Consider the following 20,875-nt stretch of genomic DNA (forward strand, 5'->3'; position numbering starts at 1 on the left):
CCATATCTAAAGCAAACTTGGCCAACCCATCAAATCTATTAACATACTCGGTCACTAATGCATTACCCTGAACGAGATTCAGAAACTCATTCATCTTAGCAGTCTTAGCTACATCACAATAATACTTCTCATTAAACAACTGCCTAAATTCTTTCCAGTCCATCACAGCCGTGTCTCAGGTCTGGGATACTACCTCCCACCACGTCCGGGCATCATCCCGTAGTACACATATAGCACAGATCACCCTATCGTGACCTACCAGCCCCATACTATCATGAATGGAACTGATCATGCCCATCCATTGCTCAGCTTTGAATGGATCTAGGCCTCCCTCGAAGACCGGAGGGTAATATTCCTGAAATCTTCCACAGAGGAATTCCCATCTATTCTCAACCCTAGGCTGAGCCAAAGCTGATGCCACTCCTGGCATAGCAAAGGAAGAGGTGCTCCCCAACAGATTCCGCTGTTGCTTCACACACCTAATTTCTTCCTCATGCCTCTGCAATCTTGATTGCAAATCTGTGATCATTTGCTGAAAATTCATAGAAGCAGATGAGCAGCTGATACCCTGGTTGTAACCCCCAGCCTCTGTATAACCACCACCAGGCCTCATTATCTGCCTTGAATGTAAACCTGCTGATTAAATCTACAATTAATAACTTGACACATTAATCATGATGAGCATATCGAAAGCTTTCCCCACGGGATAAATCTCACCACACCACAATCACAAACCACTTGCAGTGCTAAAAACATGCCCATGGCATTCATACATCAATCATAATCCCTGCTCTTCCAACATTCATACCATGCCTCCAACTCCAGCATGCAAATATCACAAGTATATATTCACAGAGCAGGTAATCACATAATCACACACACATATATATATATATATATATTCATGGAGCATATAATCATATAGTCAAGAGCCAAGCTCTATCAAAATCTCATGCTCCCTAATACAATGTGTAGGTAAAGCATTTACATTCTATTTAAGCAGTTAAGCACATAACTACGAAAATAGTTACCATTCCCTGAGTGAAGCTATCTTCAGTGACGAGTGTACATGCCCAGCTTGTCTTCAGGAACCATAAACCTTGGCTCGCTTTGATACCAACTTGTAACGCCCTAAACTCCAGGGACCGTTACGGTGTGCCTTGTAAACAGTGCTAAACTCGCTAATTGAGTCATTTGGCCAAAACCTTGTAACCATAAACCTTGGCTCGCTTTGATACCAACTTGTAACGCCCTAAACTCCAGGGACCGTTACGGTGTGCCTTGTAAACAGTGCTAAACTCGCTAATGGAGTCATTTGGCCAAAATCATGTAACTAAGTATGATTAGCGGTTTAGGGATTAAAATTTTTGGTTAAGATATAACGTTTCATTAGAACGTTTAATATATACATTGGGATCCCAAAAATATAATTTAAAGGTCCATTATAGAAGATATTTACATCCAGCCGGTCTAAGCGGCAAAACAAGGTTTAACCCTAGCTCATTTCCTTTAAACCTCGGTCGTGGCGGTCGAGCAGCTACATATGTACACATCGATACCTAAGATCTCCAACTCAAGGATGATCCAGCTTTCTTTTGCCTTTACCTGCACCACATAGCACCCGTGAGCCGAAGCCCAGCAAGAAAACTCGATATGCTCATGAACAGTAATAACATGTCATCAAATCATCAGGCACACGCCTAGCAGATATAGCCTTAACCAAGCAGGAAAACTGATTCACACATAATGATGGGTATCCAGGATAAAGAATCCTGCCCTCCTGAGTGGACGACTATCAAGTCAATCTCAATCAGATAAGTGATTTATCACTGGTGGTTCCGGTAACCATACTGAGCTGATAGCCCTGAATAGAGTAGTGACAGTGGTACAAGTCATTAAGGTGGGTTCCATTCCCTTTCTAAATAAGTGATCCTTTCACTAGCTTAAACATGATAGGTGCATGATGATTAGTCACCAACATAACCTTCCTCATGACCCTAGAGTCACAACTATGGAACACTGTTCCCTAGCCATGTGCCAAGCAGTCACCTAGGCCTTAGGCCCTGGCTCTGAGTAACTAGTCCTAGGCTAGCCAAGCGCTTATAATTTTCATCGACCTTCAGGTCGGTTCAGCATTAATACCCCATATAAGTCATTCAATGCTGATATCGATTAGATCTAATCTTCATTCGGCCCTGCGTCCTTGACGCTTATGCCATTTCTGAATCTCAGGTCAGTAATACGCGGTCAGTGCTTATTCCGAACAGTTGGTGCCACACACACAAGTAATCAATGCCACCAAACATATATCATATGTCAAATATCCAAATATAAGGCATTCAACATGCTTACTTAACAACTGCTAGCATAATTAGGACCATGCATAAACACAGAGGCTCAAGCTCTGAACATTCTCATATTCAATAATCATAGCATGCCCTAACCACATGTTTCTCGTGCAGCACATGCATCATATTTAATCACTTGACATGCCTTAATCATAACCATGCATGTAACATTTAATCAACCAACATGCATCAAGAATAACCATGCATGTCACATATGTTGGAAATGTGCCCTGAAAGCATATGTAGTAGACATTGTTTTTTTAAATAAATAAATAAATTGAATTTTTTATGCATATATTTTATGGACTGTATTATTCTATGATAATATTATGTAAATATCAAGAAAATTCCTAAGTTCATATATGTAATCTCAAACACGTATTGGTACGGGAGGATTGTGTTTGAGATAAATGAACTTGAATAGTTCACAGTAAAATAAAGTTATGGAATCTTTAGATTAAATACTGCAAGTACGGTCCACTAGTATTATGAATACATGTGATCTAGATCCAGATCACTAGTGCGGTAGGACACTTTAGTGCATGTGCTTTATATATTAGAGAATATATAGAACTAGACCATATATGTTTATTAATACTTAGTTAAATACTGTTTCAAAGTATTAATTAAATATATCAACTGATGATCATATACAAATAGATCTTAATCCTAAAGTTACTATGAACTCCTGTTTATATTATATGAGTTCTTTGATTCACTTGTTAGGGTCTGTCAGAATGATCAGGCTAGAAACTTTTGTTTTGGGAACTCATTAATATAGATGATTGGTGACATAGTATACAGATATGGAATCTATATCTTCTCGCAAGAGATTGAATGATGGTTCTCTTAAGGGTTGACTTTTGGGACTGAAAGGTTATTGAGCTCAAATTCATAATTTAGTTATGAATTAACCTTCACTAGTAGAGTCAATGGTACTTAAGGAAACAAGAGATAATTAAAAGGGTAAAACGATAATTTTATTCCCGATTAATTATGAACCATTATTAGAGGGTCAAGTTGTATGCAATGATTATATCAATGGACGCTTTATGAATATAATGTACTCAGTAAATGAAATGTCTATAATTACAAGAGTGCAGTCTCATATTTATAGTGGAATAATCATGAGATTAATAAATTAAGATTATTTAATTAAAGAGTTTAATTAATAATCTCAAATTTATTGGAGTTTGGAATTATAGGTCCATAGGTCCCCATAGCGGTTCTATCAACACTGTTCAAGGTAAGAGTTGATATGAAGGGAAAATCGTTTAAAGACATATTTAAGAAGAAATTTGTTCTTCAGGCCAAATATGCAATTATATGATAATAGTGATTAATTAATTAATTACAAATTAGTTGTAGTTAACAAAATTAATTAATATTTAATTATTGTATAATTTTCAAAATTATATTAAATAATTAAATTAGTTTTTGAAATTTAATTAAATAATTAATTAATTATAATTTTCAAAATTATAATAAATTAAATATTTATTTTCGAAAATTTTGGATTTAATTAATTGGTAGAATTAATTAAATATCTTTATTTGAGTGGGAGATAATGATCTGATAAGTTCAAATTGGATTTGAATTTAAAAGATTAATATTTATTCAAATAATTAATTATATTTGATAATTAATTAAAGAGATAATTAATTTGAATTCAAATTTGAATTAGTTATCAGGTTGTTAGATCTTATCTGACAAAGTAATTTGAATAAATAATTAAATAAAATTTGAAAAACCAATATCCCTAGAAATTAGGAAGCTACACGTTCACACACAGTCCAGGACTGTGTGTGGCGTGTAGGGCCAGCATTTTTCAGGGATGGGATTTTCAATTTTATTTATTTAATTAATTAATTAATAGATAATTCAGAAATTGGTTTTTGGATTTTTTTCATTAATAGAATAATTAATTAATTAAAAAGTAAATTGTAAAATGGTTACAGATTTATTTTTTTAAAATTTGAATATTTTCTGTTAAGTATGACTGATCAGAAAATTATTCAGATAAGTGAAGAGAATGTAAGACAACTCTGAACATTCGCTCTGTGAAAAATAGAACGATAGTTTTCTCTCCCTGAAAATAAAGAACCAATTCTCAGGCCTATTCTCTTGATCTCATGTGTTGAGTACATCAAGTAGAATCACAAATAAACTATCCTTCATTCTCTAAGTGCCCACACATTTCTTGAGGTGTAGAGAACGCTTTGGAAGATCTTGGTATGAGTACGTGGGAGCAGCTTGGATAGGAAGATCGTTCTAAATACGAAAAGATAGCAATGACACTTGATAGACTTCAAGAGGTATGATTTCTATTATTATCTTGCTTATGATTAATGTATGTGTTATCCCAAAAATTGAAAAGGATGATGTGGCAGTAAAATTGACACGTGGCATGGATTAGTTGGGTGATCTGGCTTAGCAGTAGCCCAATGCATCAGTGAAGAATTTGGACTGCTTGAGAGATGCCATAGTTAAGCCAAATACACCCGAGGGGAATACTTGGGCTAAGGTGTGCTTGGCTCGGACCCTAGTCCGAGGAGCCCAAGTGTTTGGTTCAAACCCAAGTCCAAGGAGCTTAAGAGAGGAGTTTGGACTTTGGCTCGAGGGAAAGTCGGAACAGGTCCGATCGGACCTTAGTTTGAGGAGCCCCTAAATGATTTGGCTCAGACCATGTCCGAGGAGAACCTCCTAGGTGATTGGCTCGGACCATGTCCGAGGTGGGCTTCCTAGGTGGTTGGCTCGGACCAAATCCGAGGAGAGGTCCCATGCATGCCAAGAGATGAACTTAGACCTTGGCCAAGGAGAGGCCACAAAAGGTCCGATGGGACCTTAGTTGGAGGAACCAAGTGCTTGGCTCGGACATGTCCGAGGGGAGCCTCCTAGGTGGTTGGCTCGGACCATGTCCAAGGAGAGGCGAGGGTAAATGGCTCGGACCATGTCCGAGGAGAGCCTCCCAAATGTTTGGCTCGGACCATGTCCGAGGTGAGCTTCCAAGATCGTTGGCTCAGACCAAGTCCGAGGAGAGGCGAGGGTGATTGCCTCGGACCCTAGTCCGAGGAGAAGGCAAAAATAGGTCCGATCGGACCCTAGTCCGAGGAGCCAAATGACTTGGCTCGGATCTTAGTCCGAGGAATGCTCAAAGAGGTTGGCTCGGACCATGTCCGAGGAGAGCCAATGCATGTGGCTCGGACCTTGGTCAGAAAACGATAATCATCAACACACAAACTAGACTACGTCAAATTCCCGGAAACTACTTCAATAAGAATCGGTCTGGGCACCGCGGGAATCTCTCATTCCTCACTCAAATTGAGGAATCTGTTGTATTTTAAATATTTCTTATAATTTAAATATAATATGAATAATAAAATATCCCTATCTGAAGGGGATATCAGTTGAGGATCCCAAGCCTATAAATAGAGGGTTGATGGGATCGTAAACAGACTTTTGGGCAAATTGAGAATTGGTCTGAGTTCTAGAGAGAGAAAGTGTGTTTTTCTTGAGAGAACCCTTTTTTGTATTCTTGAATATTTACACTTAAGAAACTCAGTTGACACTGGTTCATCTGATCTTAGTGTGAATAGAGTAATAAAATCTCTAAGTGGATTAGGCTATTACTGACTGATCGGGGCTGAACCACTATAAAATCTCTTGTGTTATTTACTTTCATTGATTAAACTGTCTGTTGTCGTTTACATTCTCTTGAAGGCTTGTCATTATTGACGTTCTCACGTCGTTGACTAAAAACACAGTCAACAGTATGTATATTAATGGATCCGCATATTTAAAGGTAGTTTAAATATGTTACAAAATTTTTGTTGTACACTGGGCCAGCCACACCATCATTCCGCTGCGTATTAGGTAACTCGTTCCTAACAACATATACACAGGGTGCAGTTTTCTTACCTCAGATTCAAGCTAGAATGAATAAAAGAACGACCCTTGAGAACGATCAACTTTAGTCCTTTGGCGGTCACCTAGACATAACCAAATACGGGACATCATCAATAAAAATAATCAACATAGGTTCCCAAACCAATATCTAGCCTCCAGGACATCAATCCAAACTAATCCAAGTAGTAGGTGCAATCCCGAGGCCTAAAACCATGTTCCCGGGGTCAAAATGCACAAACGGGCTCAACCTTGCTCAAGGGCTGCGGCCCTAGCACCATAGGTCGCGGCCCCCAGCCAAACCTGAAACAAGGGCCGCGGTGCCCAGCAAGCACAAAACTAGACCACCTGCCTCTTCGAGCTAGGGCCGCAGCGCCCAAGAACAGGGCCGCGGCCCCCAACCCTGGGCCATCCCCAAACACGATTTTCAACTTCCCAAATCCTCCAAAAACATGCCTAAACATTCCCAAATCATCAAATCAAAGTTCCCAAGCTTCCCAATGATCCAAAACCATCAAAACCCAAGGCTCAATCGAACCAAAAACTCAACGATTCACAAAGTCCAATTCTAAGCTTAAAACTTTAAAAACTTAAAAGTTAAACTTAGATTACATTCGATTAGGTTGTTTTCCGTCAAACCCTTCGGTTAAGAAGCTTCTAATCTTTCCTAGGATCGCTATGCCTCGACCCTCGCTTGATTCCGACTCCTAGAACTCAAGATTTCTTCAAAAAGGCTTCAGACGGTAAAATGATCTAACGAGAGAGGGAGAATTTATTTTCTAACGTACGTTCTATCTGACAAGCTACTTCAAGCTTAAGTAGCCTAAAATAAAACCTAGTGCTCGAGGTCCCGAAAACACCCCCAGGGACATTATAGTCAAAACTTCCAGAATTTTCTCCTGACCTCAAATACTCCCAATTTATCATCAAATAAACATTCTTATTACCCAATAATCGACCCAGTTATGACAAAACTGCTAACTCATAATATAAGATCGTCTCATGCCGAATAGCTCGAATATATCTCCATAATAATGGAGTCTCATTCACAAATTATAATATGCACCCAAATATACAATTATGCCCTCAGTGGGCCAAATAACCAAAATGCTCTTATAATTATAAGAATAAATAGCATTTTTGCCCCCCGAACTATGACCACTGTATGATCATGCCCCTCGAATGACTTGCGATGTTAAAAATTTCCTCTGAACTATGCACGTTACTGAAATATGAGACTTCTGTTAGATTTCGTCCTAGATGGCTAACAGATTGATGATGTAGCATTTTGTTTCTTGATGTGGCAATGCCATATGTAGAATAATTAGAAATTTTTCCCCCCGAACTTTGACCACTACCAAATTATGCCATTTTTATTAAGACTATTTTTTTAAAATTGATAATTAAATCCTTAAAAATTAAAAAAAAAAATCATTTTAAAAGATTAAGAAAATAATCAATACTAAAAGTTTCAAATTAATTAAATAAAATTCAAATACTCAAAAAATAAAAATCTAATTAATAGCAAATAATTTTATTTTTTTACTTTTTCTTTTCTTTTACAATATATATGTTAATATAAAAATTAAAATATAAATCCTAAAACAAAGTTTTTTCCCCTTTGTCCTCCTCTTAAATTAAAATTTGTATTTATTTATTTAAGTCTTTCACCTCTTTAATTAAAAGTTTTTTTCTTTGTTTTAGTATTTATTTTAAATGTTCATTCTAAAATAGTTTTAATTAATATTTTTTAAGAAAAAGTAAAAAAGAGTTATTTGTTGATAATTAAAATTTTTTATTTATTAAGGAATTAATTATTATTTTTAAGAAAAAACATATATATATATATTTTTATAAAAGGGGTATAATTTGGTAATTGTCGAATTCGGGGGGCAAAATTGATAATTATTCTACACATGGTACTGCCACATCAACAAACAATATGCTATGTCATCAATCTGTTAGCCACATAGGACGAAATCTAACAGAAGTCCCATATTTTAGTAACGTACATAGTTCGGGGGGAATTTTTAATATCGCAAATTATTTAGGGGGGACGATCATACAATGGTCATAGTTCGGGGGGCAAAAATGTTATTTATTCTAATTATAAATACCCCCATATGCATGAATTTAACATCATATTATAATATAATTCACAGAAACATGCATATAATCATTTAATATCATAACACTTCAACTCTCCGGCCTCCTAATCAAGGTCCTAATCCTTATTAGGAAATTCGGGGCATTACAGTTTGGCTATAAACCAAGAGGGTGTTTTGTCTCCGTCTTTTCTTGGTTTTTGAACGGCTAATTGTTGGATCTCGGTGGTAAATTTCTGAATGATTTTTCTCCGAGGTTTGCTGGGTTTTTGTATCTGGCGAGGCGATTTTGAAGAAGATGCAGTTCGGACTTCACTACGTTCCACTACCTTCTGTGCGGCTCTGCGAGCCACCTGAGGGTCTTGGTCCTGAGGAAGTCGAATGGATTTCTTCACCCTCATTTCTGAATGTTCAGCCTGTTGATTGAGAAACTGTTCTTCGTGAAGGAAATATAAGGCTGACCGGGGAAGGATCTTTTTAAGACGACGAAGGTGATCTTCAGGGGTGCGACTGCTAGGAGATTTGGATGAAGAATCGCTACTTTGAGGAGTATCGCTTGATTGCGGGATTGAAGTGTCAGAATTTGTATGGTGGTCACCGCCCATATAGTCGAATCGATTCATCTACAAAAAAGGAAAGTATGGGGAGGTGAGTAACCAAACAAACATAAATCAATCAGTGCAAAGGAAAAACTTTTATTTACTACTACTACCCAAAATAAAAGTTCATGAGAAAAAAAAAAAGAAATATTGCAAGCCCAAAGGCTTGGAGGCATTCATGTGTCCGGGCAGATGCATGCACATGACCGATCGGGTGGGGTGTGTCCTCTGAGTGGACCCGCGTGATGCCCGAGCATATGGGCGTGGTGTCCGAGTGAAGACGCAGTGTGTCTGAGCGGATGCGCACATGACCAATCGGCTGGGGCTGTATCATCCGAGCAGCTGGCTTAGTGTTCGAACAAGGTGCATGGTGTCCGAGCGGAGGTATGCGTGTCCGACCGGCCCGCGCGCGCGTCTGGATCCGAGCAGATGGCACGGGCCGAGCAGTTTTCTTATGTCCGAGTGCCAGGAGGTGTGCGTCCGAGAAGCTGCAACAGGCGCACGTCCGAGGAGCAAATGTGGGGCATCCGATCGGGTAGGGTTATGGTCCGAGTGGCTAGTGCGTGGTGTTCGATCAGTGGGGCACTAGTTCAAGCCAAACGCCTTTGGGTCCGAGCAGTAAGAGGCATGTCCAATTGATTTTGGGGCATGCCCGAATATTAAAAAACAAAAGGGGATCATGACCGATCGGCCATGTGCATATTCCCTAATAGATTATTTTCAAGAAAACCTAAATCCCAAAGGGCATTGACACAAACACTTTTTCCTCACTCAAATTACACTACAACAAGATCAAAATATGGGATTTGAAAGGTTCATGAAGTTCTAGGGATTCTATTTCTCATCAAATACCCATAAACCCAAATATGTAATTTGGGGTGAAAAATTAGTTTTTCTTCAAATTTTCATGAAATTGAAGACAAAATTGATTTACCCATAGCCTAAACTACATCAAAACAGCCACAATACACATTATTTAACAAGGATTCGAACATAAATTTAAGGGTATTACCTAAAGGGGATTTCGGCATACAAGGGATTTTTCAAGTTTAAAAAAAAAAAAAACTACAAATGGAGATAAGGAAGAAAAACTTACCCAAAGGTGTTGAGTAGGTGTTGATTTCTTGAGGAATGCTTGTTTTTGCTTGAAGAAAATTGAAGTCTTCTTGGAGTTCTTGGAGGGTCACGGCCAAGAGGGAATGGAGAGGTTTGTGACCTTTTTGGTTCTCTTTTAGCTTGTGAATATTGAGCACTTGTGGGTCTATTTAAAGGGAAAAGTAGAGATTGTCACTTATCCTTAGACTCTTGGAATTCCCTTGGGTATATTTTCTCCCCCACGATTGGGAGCAGTTAATTACAGTGATTGTGGTCTGCTACGACATCGTGGTTTGTTGTAGAGGTGGGAGAGTGTGTAAAGTTAGTTTTTTTTATGACGTCAGCGGTAGAGAAAAAAGTTTATTATGTGAGTATATCATATAATAAACTTGGGGGGGGGGGGGGGGGCAAATGTTATCCCCAAAATTTAAAAATGGTGACGTGGCAATAAAGGTGACAAGTGGCAAGAGATACTTCACTGATCAGCTACCAGTAAGGTGCTTGGCCGACCGGTGAGGTGCTTCACCGACCGAAGGAGTGCTTGGCCGACCAGTTTTCCTTCTAAGTGTGAAGTGGACCAACTAAATAGATCATTGTTACGCAAGAAATCCCAGTAACGGCTTCAGCTAGAATCGGTCATACCTGCGCGGGAATCTCTCATATTATCCCAAAGAATCGCATATTGTTGTATTTTTTAGATGTTATTATTAATTAAATATTGTGAGAGTAATAGAAAGATCCCGATTATGAGGGATTTTTGTTGTACGATCCTGGGCCTATAAATACAGAGCTCATGGCATCATTTAGGGATTCAGATTCTGATTTTCCTAAGAGAGTATTTGTATTTTGAGAGAAGTATTGTATTCTTTTCATTTGCACTGAAGAAACTCAGTTGACTCTGGTTCATCTGATCTTGAGTATAGATATATAATCATAACTCTAAGTGGACTAGGCTATTACCAACACATTGGAACTGAACCACTATAAAAATCATCAGTGCCATTTTTTCTCTTGAATGTTTATTGTAGTTTTGACGTCTACACGTCGTTGGCCAAACCTGTAGTCAACAAATATCATAACTAAATAAGTTTGATGTTTTTGAACTTTTTGTAATAAAAACTACAACTAATTTATTTTTATTTTACAAATTTTGAAATTAGTATACTCATACTATAATAATATCTGTATATATGCACGTCTACTCTATTTTTACTTCCCATTTTGAAAGAGACCAGATCCTTCATTGACTTATTAAGCATGTATAGGAGTTGAATTGTTAATTAGGAGATCATAATAATTTATATATCTAAAGTTACCAACGATAGCACTTTTTCATATCACAAAGTGTCAAGTGTCACCCTTTTTCATTTATTGCTAAAATTGTTAGTATTATTATTAGAGGCTATTCTTAATTAAGCCTCCTTCAATTTCCACCACGTAATTGACTATGTCTCTTTTCCATATAAACCATTTTTTTAGCCCTCTTTTTGGTTTCATCTAACATATGCAACAAAATCCTTTCCTCTAATTAATATTTCATTGATTTCTTTTTCTAATATTAACATTTTTTTAATAATCAGTATGATTTTCTCAAAACTCCCTTTGTCTCTCTTTATGTCCTCCCTATTCTTCCATGCAGCCCTAGGTAAACACATCATGATGCCCCCATATTTTTCTTTTCAATGTTCTAACCTTATGCATGGTATAAATATCTAATTTTGTTTGTCTTAATTTTGGATTAAATTAGGTGAGATTGTGTGTGAGGAATTGCCATTGGATATTTGTGCATTCGCGATAGCCTCATCGGGGAAGAGGTGTCTATTAGAGACATCAACGACGAACGTCGTGAAAGGTGGAGGGGTTGAGTACGAGTGCAAGACATCAGAGGTGGTGGTGAAGAACATGGTGGAATACATTGAGACCGATAAATGTGTTAAGGCTTGTGGGCTAGACAGAAAATCAGTTGGGATTTCATCTGATTCCCTTTTGGAGCCTCAATTTACCGTCAAGCTTTGTGCTCAAGATTGCTACCAAAATTGCCCCAACATTGTTGACCTTTACTTCAATTTATCTGCTGCAGAAGGTAATTCATTTGTCTAACATTATGTTTCATATTTATATATATAATAAGGATTTTCTAAATATAATCTTTCATAAAGAGGAAACTTGTGTCTCTAACAATAAGTAAAAGAAACTAATAAATACCTATGACATATCATATTAAAACATTTACGATTCTATTGAACACAATTTAAGATGATCAATATTGGTCCCAGCATATCGAATTCCTTAAATTATGCAAATAACATATTCTATTCTAGACAATTCTTTTATATATATATATATAAATGACAATTTTTTTTATAGGAATTTCACTTTAAGTTCTACTAGTGGGTCTCTCAGTGTTCTTGATGAGCAGTTTTCAGCGCGATTTTTTTTATGACCGTGTATATTGTAGCTATTTAGAACATCCTACAAATTTTCAGAAAATTCCGAATAGTTTACAGTACCAAAAACTAGATTCAAATATTTTGTTTTCCACGCGCATAAAAAAAATTAGTCACGCGTGCAACAACATGTTTGAACTTAGTTTTCGGTACTGTAAACTATTTGGAATTTTCTGAAAATTTGCAGGATGCTCTAAATAGTTACATACACGGTTATAAAAAAATCACCCCGAAAACTGTTTACGGATTGAGAACACTGAGAGCTCCACTAATAGGACTTAAAGTGAAGTCCCTATAACAAAATTCTCCAATATATAATATCTTTCATAATTTTCTTGTAATGTATGACATGAATTATTTAGTATTTTTCAAATTTAATTAAGAAATTAACCTATAAATATATATATATATATATTTATTGCAGGAGTGTATTTGCCTGACCTGTGTGTGAGGCAACTCTACAACCCTCACAGAGCCATGGAGGAGCTCTTGAGCTCAGGTGCAGCCCCTGGCCCAGTTGCACACGAGCCAGGACCCGTAGCTTCACCTACAGCACCTACACCCATTAATTAATTAATTAAACCATTTATTATGATATAATAATATATAAATTCACAACTTTTTCTAATTTTGTGTGACATTGAGAGTCAGAGAAATTATTAGCATATATGTTGTTGTATTTGCTCAATATAATTTCAATTGATAAAGGTACTAAAACTTAGCGTTCTGGGAAGATAATTGCTAAGGGGCACCATAGGGCCCAACACCACAAGCAGGTGATATACCGTTATTGGTGCAATTCAATATCGGATCTCACTTATTTGAATTTAATAAGAATTATGGAGTATCGCTAACTTATCATGAGACGACACCTAATGTGGTATTGGGCACCGGTGTTAAATAGTAACACTATTTCTTTAATCACTCGTGAATTTAGGTAGTATTAGGTTGGGCCTAAATTTTTGCAAGGCCATCATTTGTAATGGGCCTACTAGTAGGGTTAGTATGGGCCGCAAATTATCATTTTGTTTGATAGGAGTTTTAATCAAATTTATCTACCTTGTGGAAGTTAGACCCTTTTTTTTTCGTTTGTTGTTGAAAAATACCTACCTACTGAAAAATATTATATGGGTAAATATAGTTAATTAAATTTTAAATAGACCATTTATTAAATTTGTATACCTTTGTTTTACAAAAACAATTACTTTAAGTACGATTTAATTTTGTATAAAAATTTGTTTTTTATGGTTTTTTTTAAATTTATAAATTTTAATATAAATTGAATATGCTCGAGATATATTCAATAATATTTTTAAATTTGAAAATATTAAAAACTGTACTTTTAAAATAAAAAGTGTCTGAGATTATAAAAAATGATTTTTAATTTTTTTTATTATGATATATCTAGGTATATCAATTATCAATTTAGTTGATTTAATAATTTATATTTGATTTTATAGGAAGAAAATGACTCATTATATTGGACGTAACCAAATTTTTATTTATGTAAAGGGAAAATATTCCAACTTTTTTTAAACACAAAATGTCCACATCTTTGTGTAAAAACAATGCGACAACACTTATATTTGATAAAGTCTAGCTAACTTCAATTGCATCCAACTTTTTTTTTTTTTTAAATTTCTTCTATTATTTCCAAACAGTTACAAATGTTATTCTTTGAAAGAATAATACTGACCATGAAATACAACAAACAAATTGTCCATTTTCATCAATATTATACAATTGGAAAAGTGACAAAACCAAACCCTCAAACATCATATGTATCCATTACATTTATTTTCCAAATCAAACGAATCAAAAAATAAAACACCAAACGGGTAGTGATAAGAGAATAGGTATATCAGAAACCAATGATGACTTGATTTGGCTTCAAAGAAATTAACACATACATTTATATAATTATAATCTAAGTGTATATAAATGGGGTTTTAAGTGTAGGGTTTTTGTCAAAAACATTTTGGTAGATCCTTGGGCGGTGGTGGGAGTTTAGAGGAGGGAGTGTGCCCGTCCTCAACCTCAAATGCCGTAGCTAGCCCCCATGGCAAGTGCACATCGAGATGGCAGTGCATCAACCATATACCTACGCACAACAATTTGATTAATTATTGTCACATCTTCTATTAATTATTATGTAAAATATCCCTAATTAACTTAATTACCTGGATTATTGGCTTGGAATCTAATGACAGCCCAACCGCCAACTGGGACACCAATAGTGTTACGAATTTGAGGATTGACAAGGTTGAATTTCTTACGATCACGAGAGCTCTTGAAATTACCAAAGCCTTGGGCCAAGATGTGGAAGTTGAAGCCATGGAGATGAATTGGGTGGTTTTCGACTCCAATGAGGGCTGTGTTTTGGAACACAATCTCCACCACTTCATTGTACTTTAACTTCGTCACTTTCGTCCCTTTTACTGCGAACAACAGCGATTGGTTGAAACTCAAGCTTGTGTTTGTGTAGTCAAACTTTACTGGAGGACGTCTTGGGAAATCAGTGGTGTAGATGCCACTCGCCCCCGAAAAATATGCCTGCAAAATGGATAGTGTTTTCGGTAGCACAAACGATTGGTTGTTCATGCTCGCAGAGAAACTCTGCCCAAACGGACCCGGACACGTGGCATTCCCTGATTTGCAAAAGTCGAGGTTTAGTCCCATGGTTATAAACATGTGTTTGTCCACGTGGGGTGGGACTGGGACCCACTGGGGCCCACCAGCCAACCCAGTTAAGTTGCTAAAGAATTTGTGGGCCGTGGGAGTATCGTTGAAGGCTGGTAAGACCGACTTGATTGGGGTTGATGACGTGGAGCCCTCGTAGACAATAATGCCCCTAGTTGTGGTGTTGTCAAAGGGTGCACCAGCAACAGTTATATAAGGATGAGCCGTCATGTAATAAGATCCCACGGCTTGATTGGCAGTGAATAGGATGTCGGTGGTCTGACCTGGACCACTTACGATGACATCAGTGACATATGGGTTCGTGTAAGATGCGTCGACGGCGACAACTGTCATCTTGTGATTGGCTATCTTGAAAAATAGTTGATTATTGAGTGCAGCATTGATTACGCGTAGCATGTAAGTTTTTCCTTTGACCACCTTGAGCTTGTACGTATCTGATAGTAATGAAGAAAAAAAAAAGTTTGGTTAGTTCTTAGATGGTGCATAAGAGAGTAGTGGTGAAACTTGATGCGTGTGAATAATATTTTTGAGTTACCTTTTTTAGAGCAAGGGTAAAAATCACCCGGTTTTCCATTGATGGTGAAAGCATCAGATATGTTAGGAGCTCCACCACTAGCAAGAGCCTCGTTCTCAATGTCTACCACATTACCATTCCACCATTCCCCTGAAATTCATGGTTGCATCATCAAACATGACTACTTTTCTTCAACAATTTGATCTACATACCAAGCCCAAATCTCCCTCTTTCAAAAAGAAAAAAGAGAAAGCCCAATTCTTTAAGTGGGCCTAGAATTTGTATTAAATACCCATCATAAAGCCCAATTCATCAAGTGGGCCTATGATTTGTATTATATTAAGAGTTTAAAGGCCCCTCTTTACATATGTTTAAAACTTTAAGATTTATAATATGTTTCAAACCGCATCATAATGTTTTATGGTTACTTGTAAAGTATAAATATAGTAGCTTAGATTGCTAATAAATTATATAAAAACATGTCACGAATCAGTTAAAAAATAATCTATAAATTATTAAGTGGACATTAAGCACTTAATAGAAACAATTCTTTAAATAGAGTTACACAAATATATTGCCCCCATAGTTGATGCACACCCTAGGATTTTTTTTAGTACAGTTTAGATTGATAGTTTAAACTTAAAATAGTGTGTTATGTGACAAAATGATATTTGGAATGTCATATTTAGAGTACCTGTAATGAAAATATATATATATATATATATTAATCTAGTAAGCATAACAAAATATAAAGTTATGTAATTATGTCATCTAATCCCCATCTTTATATATCATAAACAAATAAGAATTGCAAAATATTTTTTTTGTTTCTAATTTTAGAGTTTTTGGTATTTTATTTCTAGTATTGTATCCAAATATATATTTTTATGTATCTTACCCAAAATTATAGGAACATCCTTGTAGGGAGTAGGAAATGGGTAAGGAAGTGGCCTTAATGGGGTAGGTTTAGGATAAATGATGAGAGCTCCATAGACAGTTGCCCTAAGCCAAGAGGAGTGTGCATGCCACCAAAGAGTGCCTTCTTGACCAGTGATGTTGAATTTGTATGTATAGCTATGACCAGTTCCTATTGGACATTGGGTCACATATTCTGGCCCATCGGCCCACCCACTCAGAAGTTGGAAAACTCCATGCCTTTCATATATTCAAATTTCAAATCAAATTAATATTCATCATTCAAAAAATATATAATAATAATAATTAATGATCCACATCGTAGCATAGTAGTGTACTATTTTAAAATAATTTATGACATTAATTATTGGGGGAAGTATGTACTTAAATAATATGTAATACAATCTCAATCATTTACCTAATTTTTGTTCAATTATTTTATCAAAATTAGTATTATTAACTTGATTAATGTATTGATGATGACATCATAACTCTTAAATTAATTATTATGAGACTAGATTAATTACGAAGATTAATAAAATAATATAGATGAAAATATATTCAAATAAGCTTTAGAAAAAGAAGTTGTTTGATTCAATGAAGTTATATTGTTTATACAAGAAAACCACGAGTAATTGACTAATATAACATAAGATGTTTTATATATGTGCAATTGAGAAAAATACAGTCAGCTACCTTATTCAATATTATTATTTTAATTAGCAGCATTTTACTAGTTTCGAATAACTCTATAGTAAATGACAAAATCGGCTTGTTGATCACGTCACACGGGGAAATAAATTATATTGTCATTATTATATTATTTGATTAATGTAAAAAAAAAGGAATAAATTAATATTTGTTTTTTTAAGAAGAAACAACTAAATTTTTTATTATATATTATTAAAAAATACAAATATATATGAATACAAACCATCTATTTTTTAACCTTTTTTTAAACTCTCTCACAGCTGGTCCTATGATGTTTAGTGCCAATTGACAATAAAATTACAAACCAAATTTATATTTAAAATATGTTAATTTTTTGTGTATCTACAAAAAAAATTCTTAATATATAACAACACATTATTTTATGACTAAAAGTGAAAATTTTATAACTAAAAAAGATCATTAGGGACGGAGGCAGAACTCCAAGTCAGTAGCCAAAACATAAAAAATAAATTTGTGTGGGCCAAAATCTAATTTTTTTAAGAAAATTAATAATTTAAAAAAAAAAAAAAAGAATTGCAGGGCACCAAGGCCACAATTTTTTTTTCCAAAAATTAATTGTGGAAGCCGCAGACTACATAACTCATCTATTATTATTATTATTATTATTATTATTATTATTATTATTATTATTATTTTAGAGTAGATATATTGTAAACACAAATTGCATCAATAATATAAAATTTTAAATTTTAAAATAAATTAAAATTTTGAAAATAACTAAAATTTTATATTTTTCCTTTCTTTTTTATTATTTCTCAAAATAATTTTAAAAAATAAATATATAAATATAATATTTTAAAAACATTAGATATATTTATCGACATTTAAAAAAAATTAAGTATAAAATGTAACATTTTCATTTATATATTATGATATATCTATAAAAAAAAATTTCAAAAAATTAATTAGAAGCCGCAGTCAACATAACTCATCTATAGTCAGGGCCAGGAAACTGTATATTTATATTATTTTAGAGTAGATATATATAGTAAACACAAATTGCATCAATAATATAAAAAATAATAATAATGAATTAATTACCAATGAATACTTATGTTGTGGGGTGACTGGTTGAGGACTCGGATGACAAGGGTGTCACCTTCATGGACTCTTATTGTTGGTCCCGGCAAGCTTCCATTTGCTGCAATCACTACTTGCTCCCGGCAAAGATGGCTCACCGTCAAGTTTTTTATCTGAAAACATATACACATATATATATACACACACACACATATATCAATATATATAACGAAAACATATACATATATACATATATAACATGAGAGTACGAAAACAATAATAAGTGAAAAAGATTTTTTACTAACAAGTACTATATATAGCACAGAGAAAGTTCAAAAGAAAACTATGAATATGATTACGTACATATAGAGAATGTTGCACTATTGCAGCCGAGGCCATTGAAGAAGCCAAAAGAGTAGCTAAAGACCAAGCTACCAGAAACCCACAGATTGATTTCGCCATTGATTATATGCAAAGTACTATATATATCTCTATACTATATATACCGCTATATATAGATACTATATATATATATGTGTGTGTGTTTAAGATTTATGCATGTATTATGTGTTTTTGTACTACTTAGTAAAATGAAGAAGATGATGTGAGATTTTGAGGGCCGGCTAGCTTCTTATATATATACATATATATTTGTAATAAGAATGTATATATGTATCTCAATGCAACTTAAACCTTTGGTAAATATATTTTAAAAACAAAAAGAAGATGCACAATAATAATATTGTTAATTAAAAGATTGCGTGATCACATAGCTATTAAAGTCACTTCATGAATGGTTTTATTTAATTATTATAAGCTGCTTGTGGTATTGAAGTGGGGATTTATATATCTTTTATATTTTGAATTTTATTATTTGAGAGTTAGCAGAAACTTCGTTATCCAGCTACTTACAGCATATATAATTAAGTTGGCCATCTGAATTTGCATTAAAAAAATAGGATCATATTATTTCTTGGTCAAAAACATATATAATTGGTAAATTTGTTCAACCGATCAAAAAGTTACAATTTTTATTTATTTATTTATTATTATTATTATACCATATAATTTCTCAAAAAAAAATAAAAAAAAAATTGCTCCCACGTACGCCAAGTTGAATTGTCTTAATTACTTGGGTTTTTATGATTTTTGTTTGTTTGTTTGTTATTGTATAAATCGTTAGATATAAATTTATATATAAATGGTATAAACTCTCTAACTAATTATGTGTAATAACCTCGTAATTAAATTCTGTTCTATAGAGAATAATCAGCTATTATATACCACTTAAATATTAGTTAATTGTACATATTTATATAAATCCAAGTATTTCCACTACTTTATCCGTATGTTGAATATATGGAGAAATTTTATATTATCCAATATCTGATTAATTGCCAAATAAATTAAGTAGACGTATATAATTAAGAGTGGACACTCGTCGATTTAATTTTCTGATTCTTATTATTTTTTTCCTGCAAAGCACTGAATTCTTTATATAAGATAATTATTGATTTGACCTTAATTAAAATGGAATTGGTCTTTCCCCTAGCTAGCTATGAACAAGTTCTTCAAAATGTTATTATTTAATTTTTACGTGCAATTTAGCATAATTGAAAAATGATTGGCCGAAAATTATATATTTATGGTACGTAACGTCTTCTTATTATTTTGACTAGTCTCTCTTGATTTTGTTTTTTTTTCCTTTTACTTTATAACGAAATTAAACTTAATTTGCTAATCAATAATTATACGGCAATATATTATATAATTAATTAATATATATATTATATAATTTAATAACTATTATATTCATTCTGCACGAGAGAGATATTGACAAATGAATATTTTGCTTCTAATAAATACCCATCAAAATGTATAGTACTATATACATTTAAGTTTTGTGTAATAATTTTTTTTCATTATTAAAATGGCACTATATAATAGAAGCATAAGAAAATACAAGAACATCCCAATTAGTTTGACAAATTAAAACCATGCTTGCAAGAAAATATTAAGAGATTAAAGTATGATCATCAAAAAAAGAACAAATAAATAAAATAAAAGAAGAGATTAATTAAGTAGAACAAAAAAAAAAAACAGGCCTGTCCAAATAAGACTTATGCTTGTCTAAAGTTTCTTAGACAAAACTCCAATATGAAACTTCTAAAAGGAAAATACCATATACTATTATTATTAGATATAGAGAAACGTTTTAGTGTTGTACTCCTGGTCGTTAGTATGTTTGGTAGCCGTTGACCAAAATATTTTTCTGATCTTTTAGCCACCAATCAATTGAAATGGATAAATATAAATATATCATGATCGTGCCTTGGCACCGAAGATAACTATGAAAAGTATATTAGTAAAATCAAATTTATGTGAATCAGTGAATATATATGTTTTTTTTTTTCCTCAATATATTTGATTAATTAGTGGTCACAATATTCATATATATTTCAATTTCACCATGTCATGCCACACCATAATCTAGTAC

At 34.2% G+C, this 20,875-nt stretch overlaps 2 protein-coding genes across 2 annotated transcripts; one reads left to right on the top strand and one right to left on the bottom strand.

Moving 5' to 3' along the window:
• Positions 1-11,631: 11,631 nt before the first annotated feature.
• LOC133800334 (uncharacterized) lies at positions 11,632-13,070 on the top strand. The gene is made up of 3 exons (XM_062238292.1): positions 11,632-11,695; positions 11,798-12,133; positions 12,922-13,070. The coding sequence occupies exons 1-3, from the start codon at positions 11,632-11,634 to the stop codon at positions 13,068-13,070; spliced, it is 549 nt and encodes a 182-aa protein (XP_062094276.1).
• A 1,054-nt stretch (positions 13,071-14,124) lies between these two features.
• LOC133801226 (laccase-7-like) lies at positions 14,125-18,978 on the bottom strand. The gene is made up of 6 exons (XM_062239398.1): positions 18,742-18,978; positions 18,400-18,551; positions 16,610-16,866; positions 15,733-15,861; positions 14,678-15,631; positions 14,125-14,598 (listed from the first exon to the last, which is right to left on the bottom strand). Exons 1-6 carry the CDS (start codon positions 18,838-18,840, stop codon positions 14,465-14,467), a joined length of 1,725 nt encoding a protein of 574 aa, XP_062095382.1. The 5' UTR covers positions 18,841-18,978; the 3' UTR covers positions 14,125-14,464.
• Between the last annotated feature and the right edge of the window lie 1,897 nt (positions 18,979-20,875).

Source organism: Humulus lupulus, chromosome 9 (genome assembly GCF_963169125.1).
Source record: "Humulus lupulus chromosome 9, drHumLupu1.1, whole genome shotgun sequence".
In the NCBI taxonomy this organism is placed as follows: Eukaryota; Viridiplantae; Streptophyta; class Magnoliopsida; order Rosales; family Cannabaceae; genus Humulus; species Humulus lupulus.

Bases quoted from the DNA above. Each gene is read 5' to 3' on its own strand.
- LOC133801226 (XM_062239398.1), bottom strand. From the start codon at position 18,840: ATGGCGAAATCAATCTGTGGGTTTCTGGTAGCTTGGTCTTTAGCTACT. The intron at 18,552-18,741 runs GTACGTAATCAT...ATATGTTTTCAG, and splicing joins TAGTGCAACATTCTCTATAT to ATAAAAAACTTGACGGTGAG. The intron at 14,599-14,677 runs GTAATTAAGTTA...TGTTGTGCGTAG, and splicing joins ATTCCAAGCCAATAATCCAG to GTATATGGTTGATGCACTGC.
- LOC133800334 (XM_062238292.1), top strand. From the start codon at position 11,632: ATGATTTTCTCAAAACTCCCTTTGTCTCTCTTTATGTCCTCCCTATTC. The intron at 11,696-11,797 runs GTAAACACATCA...GGATTAAATTAG, and splicing joins ATTCTTCCATGCAGCCCTAG to GTGAGATTGTGTGTGAGGAA. The intron at 12,134-12,921 runs GTAATTCATTTG...TATTTATTGCAG, and splicing joins CAATTTATCTGCTGCAGAAG to GAGTGTATTTGCCTGACCTG.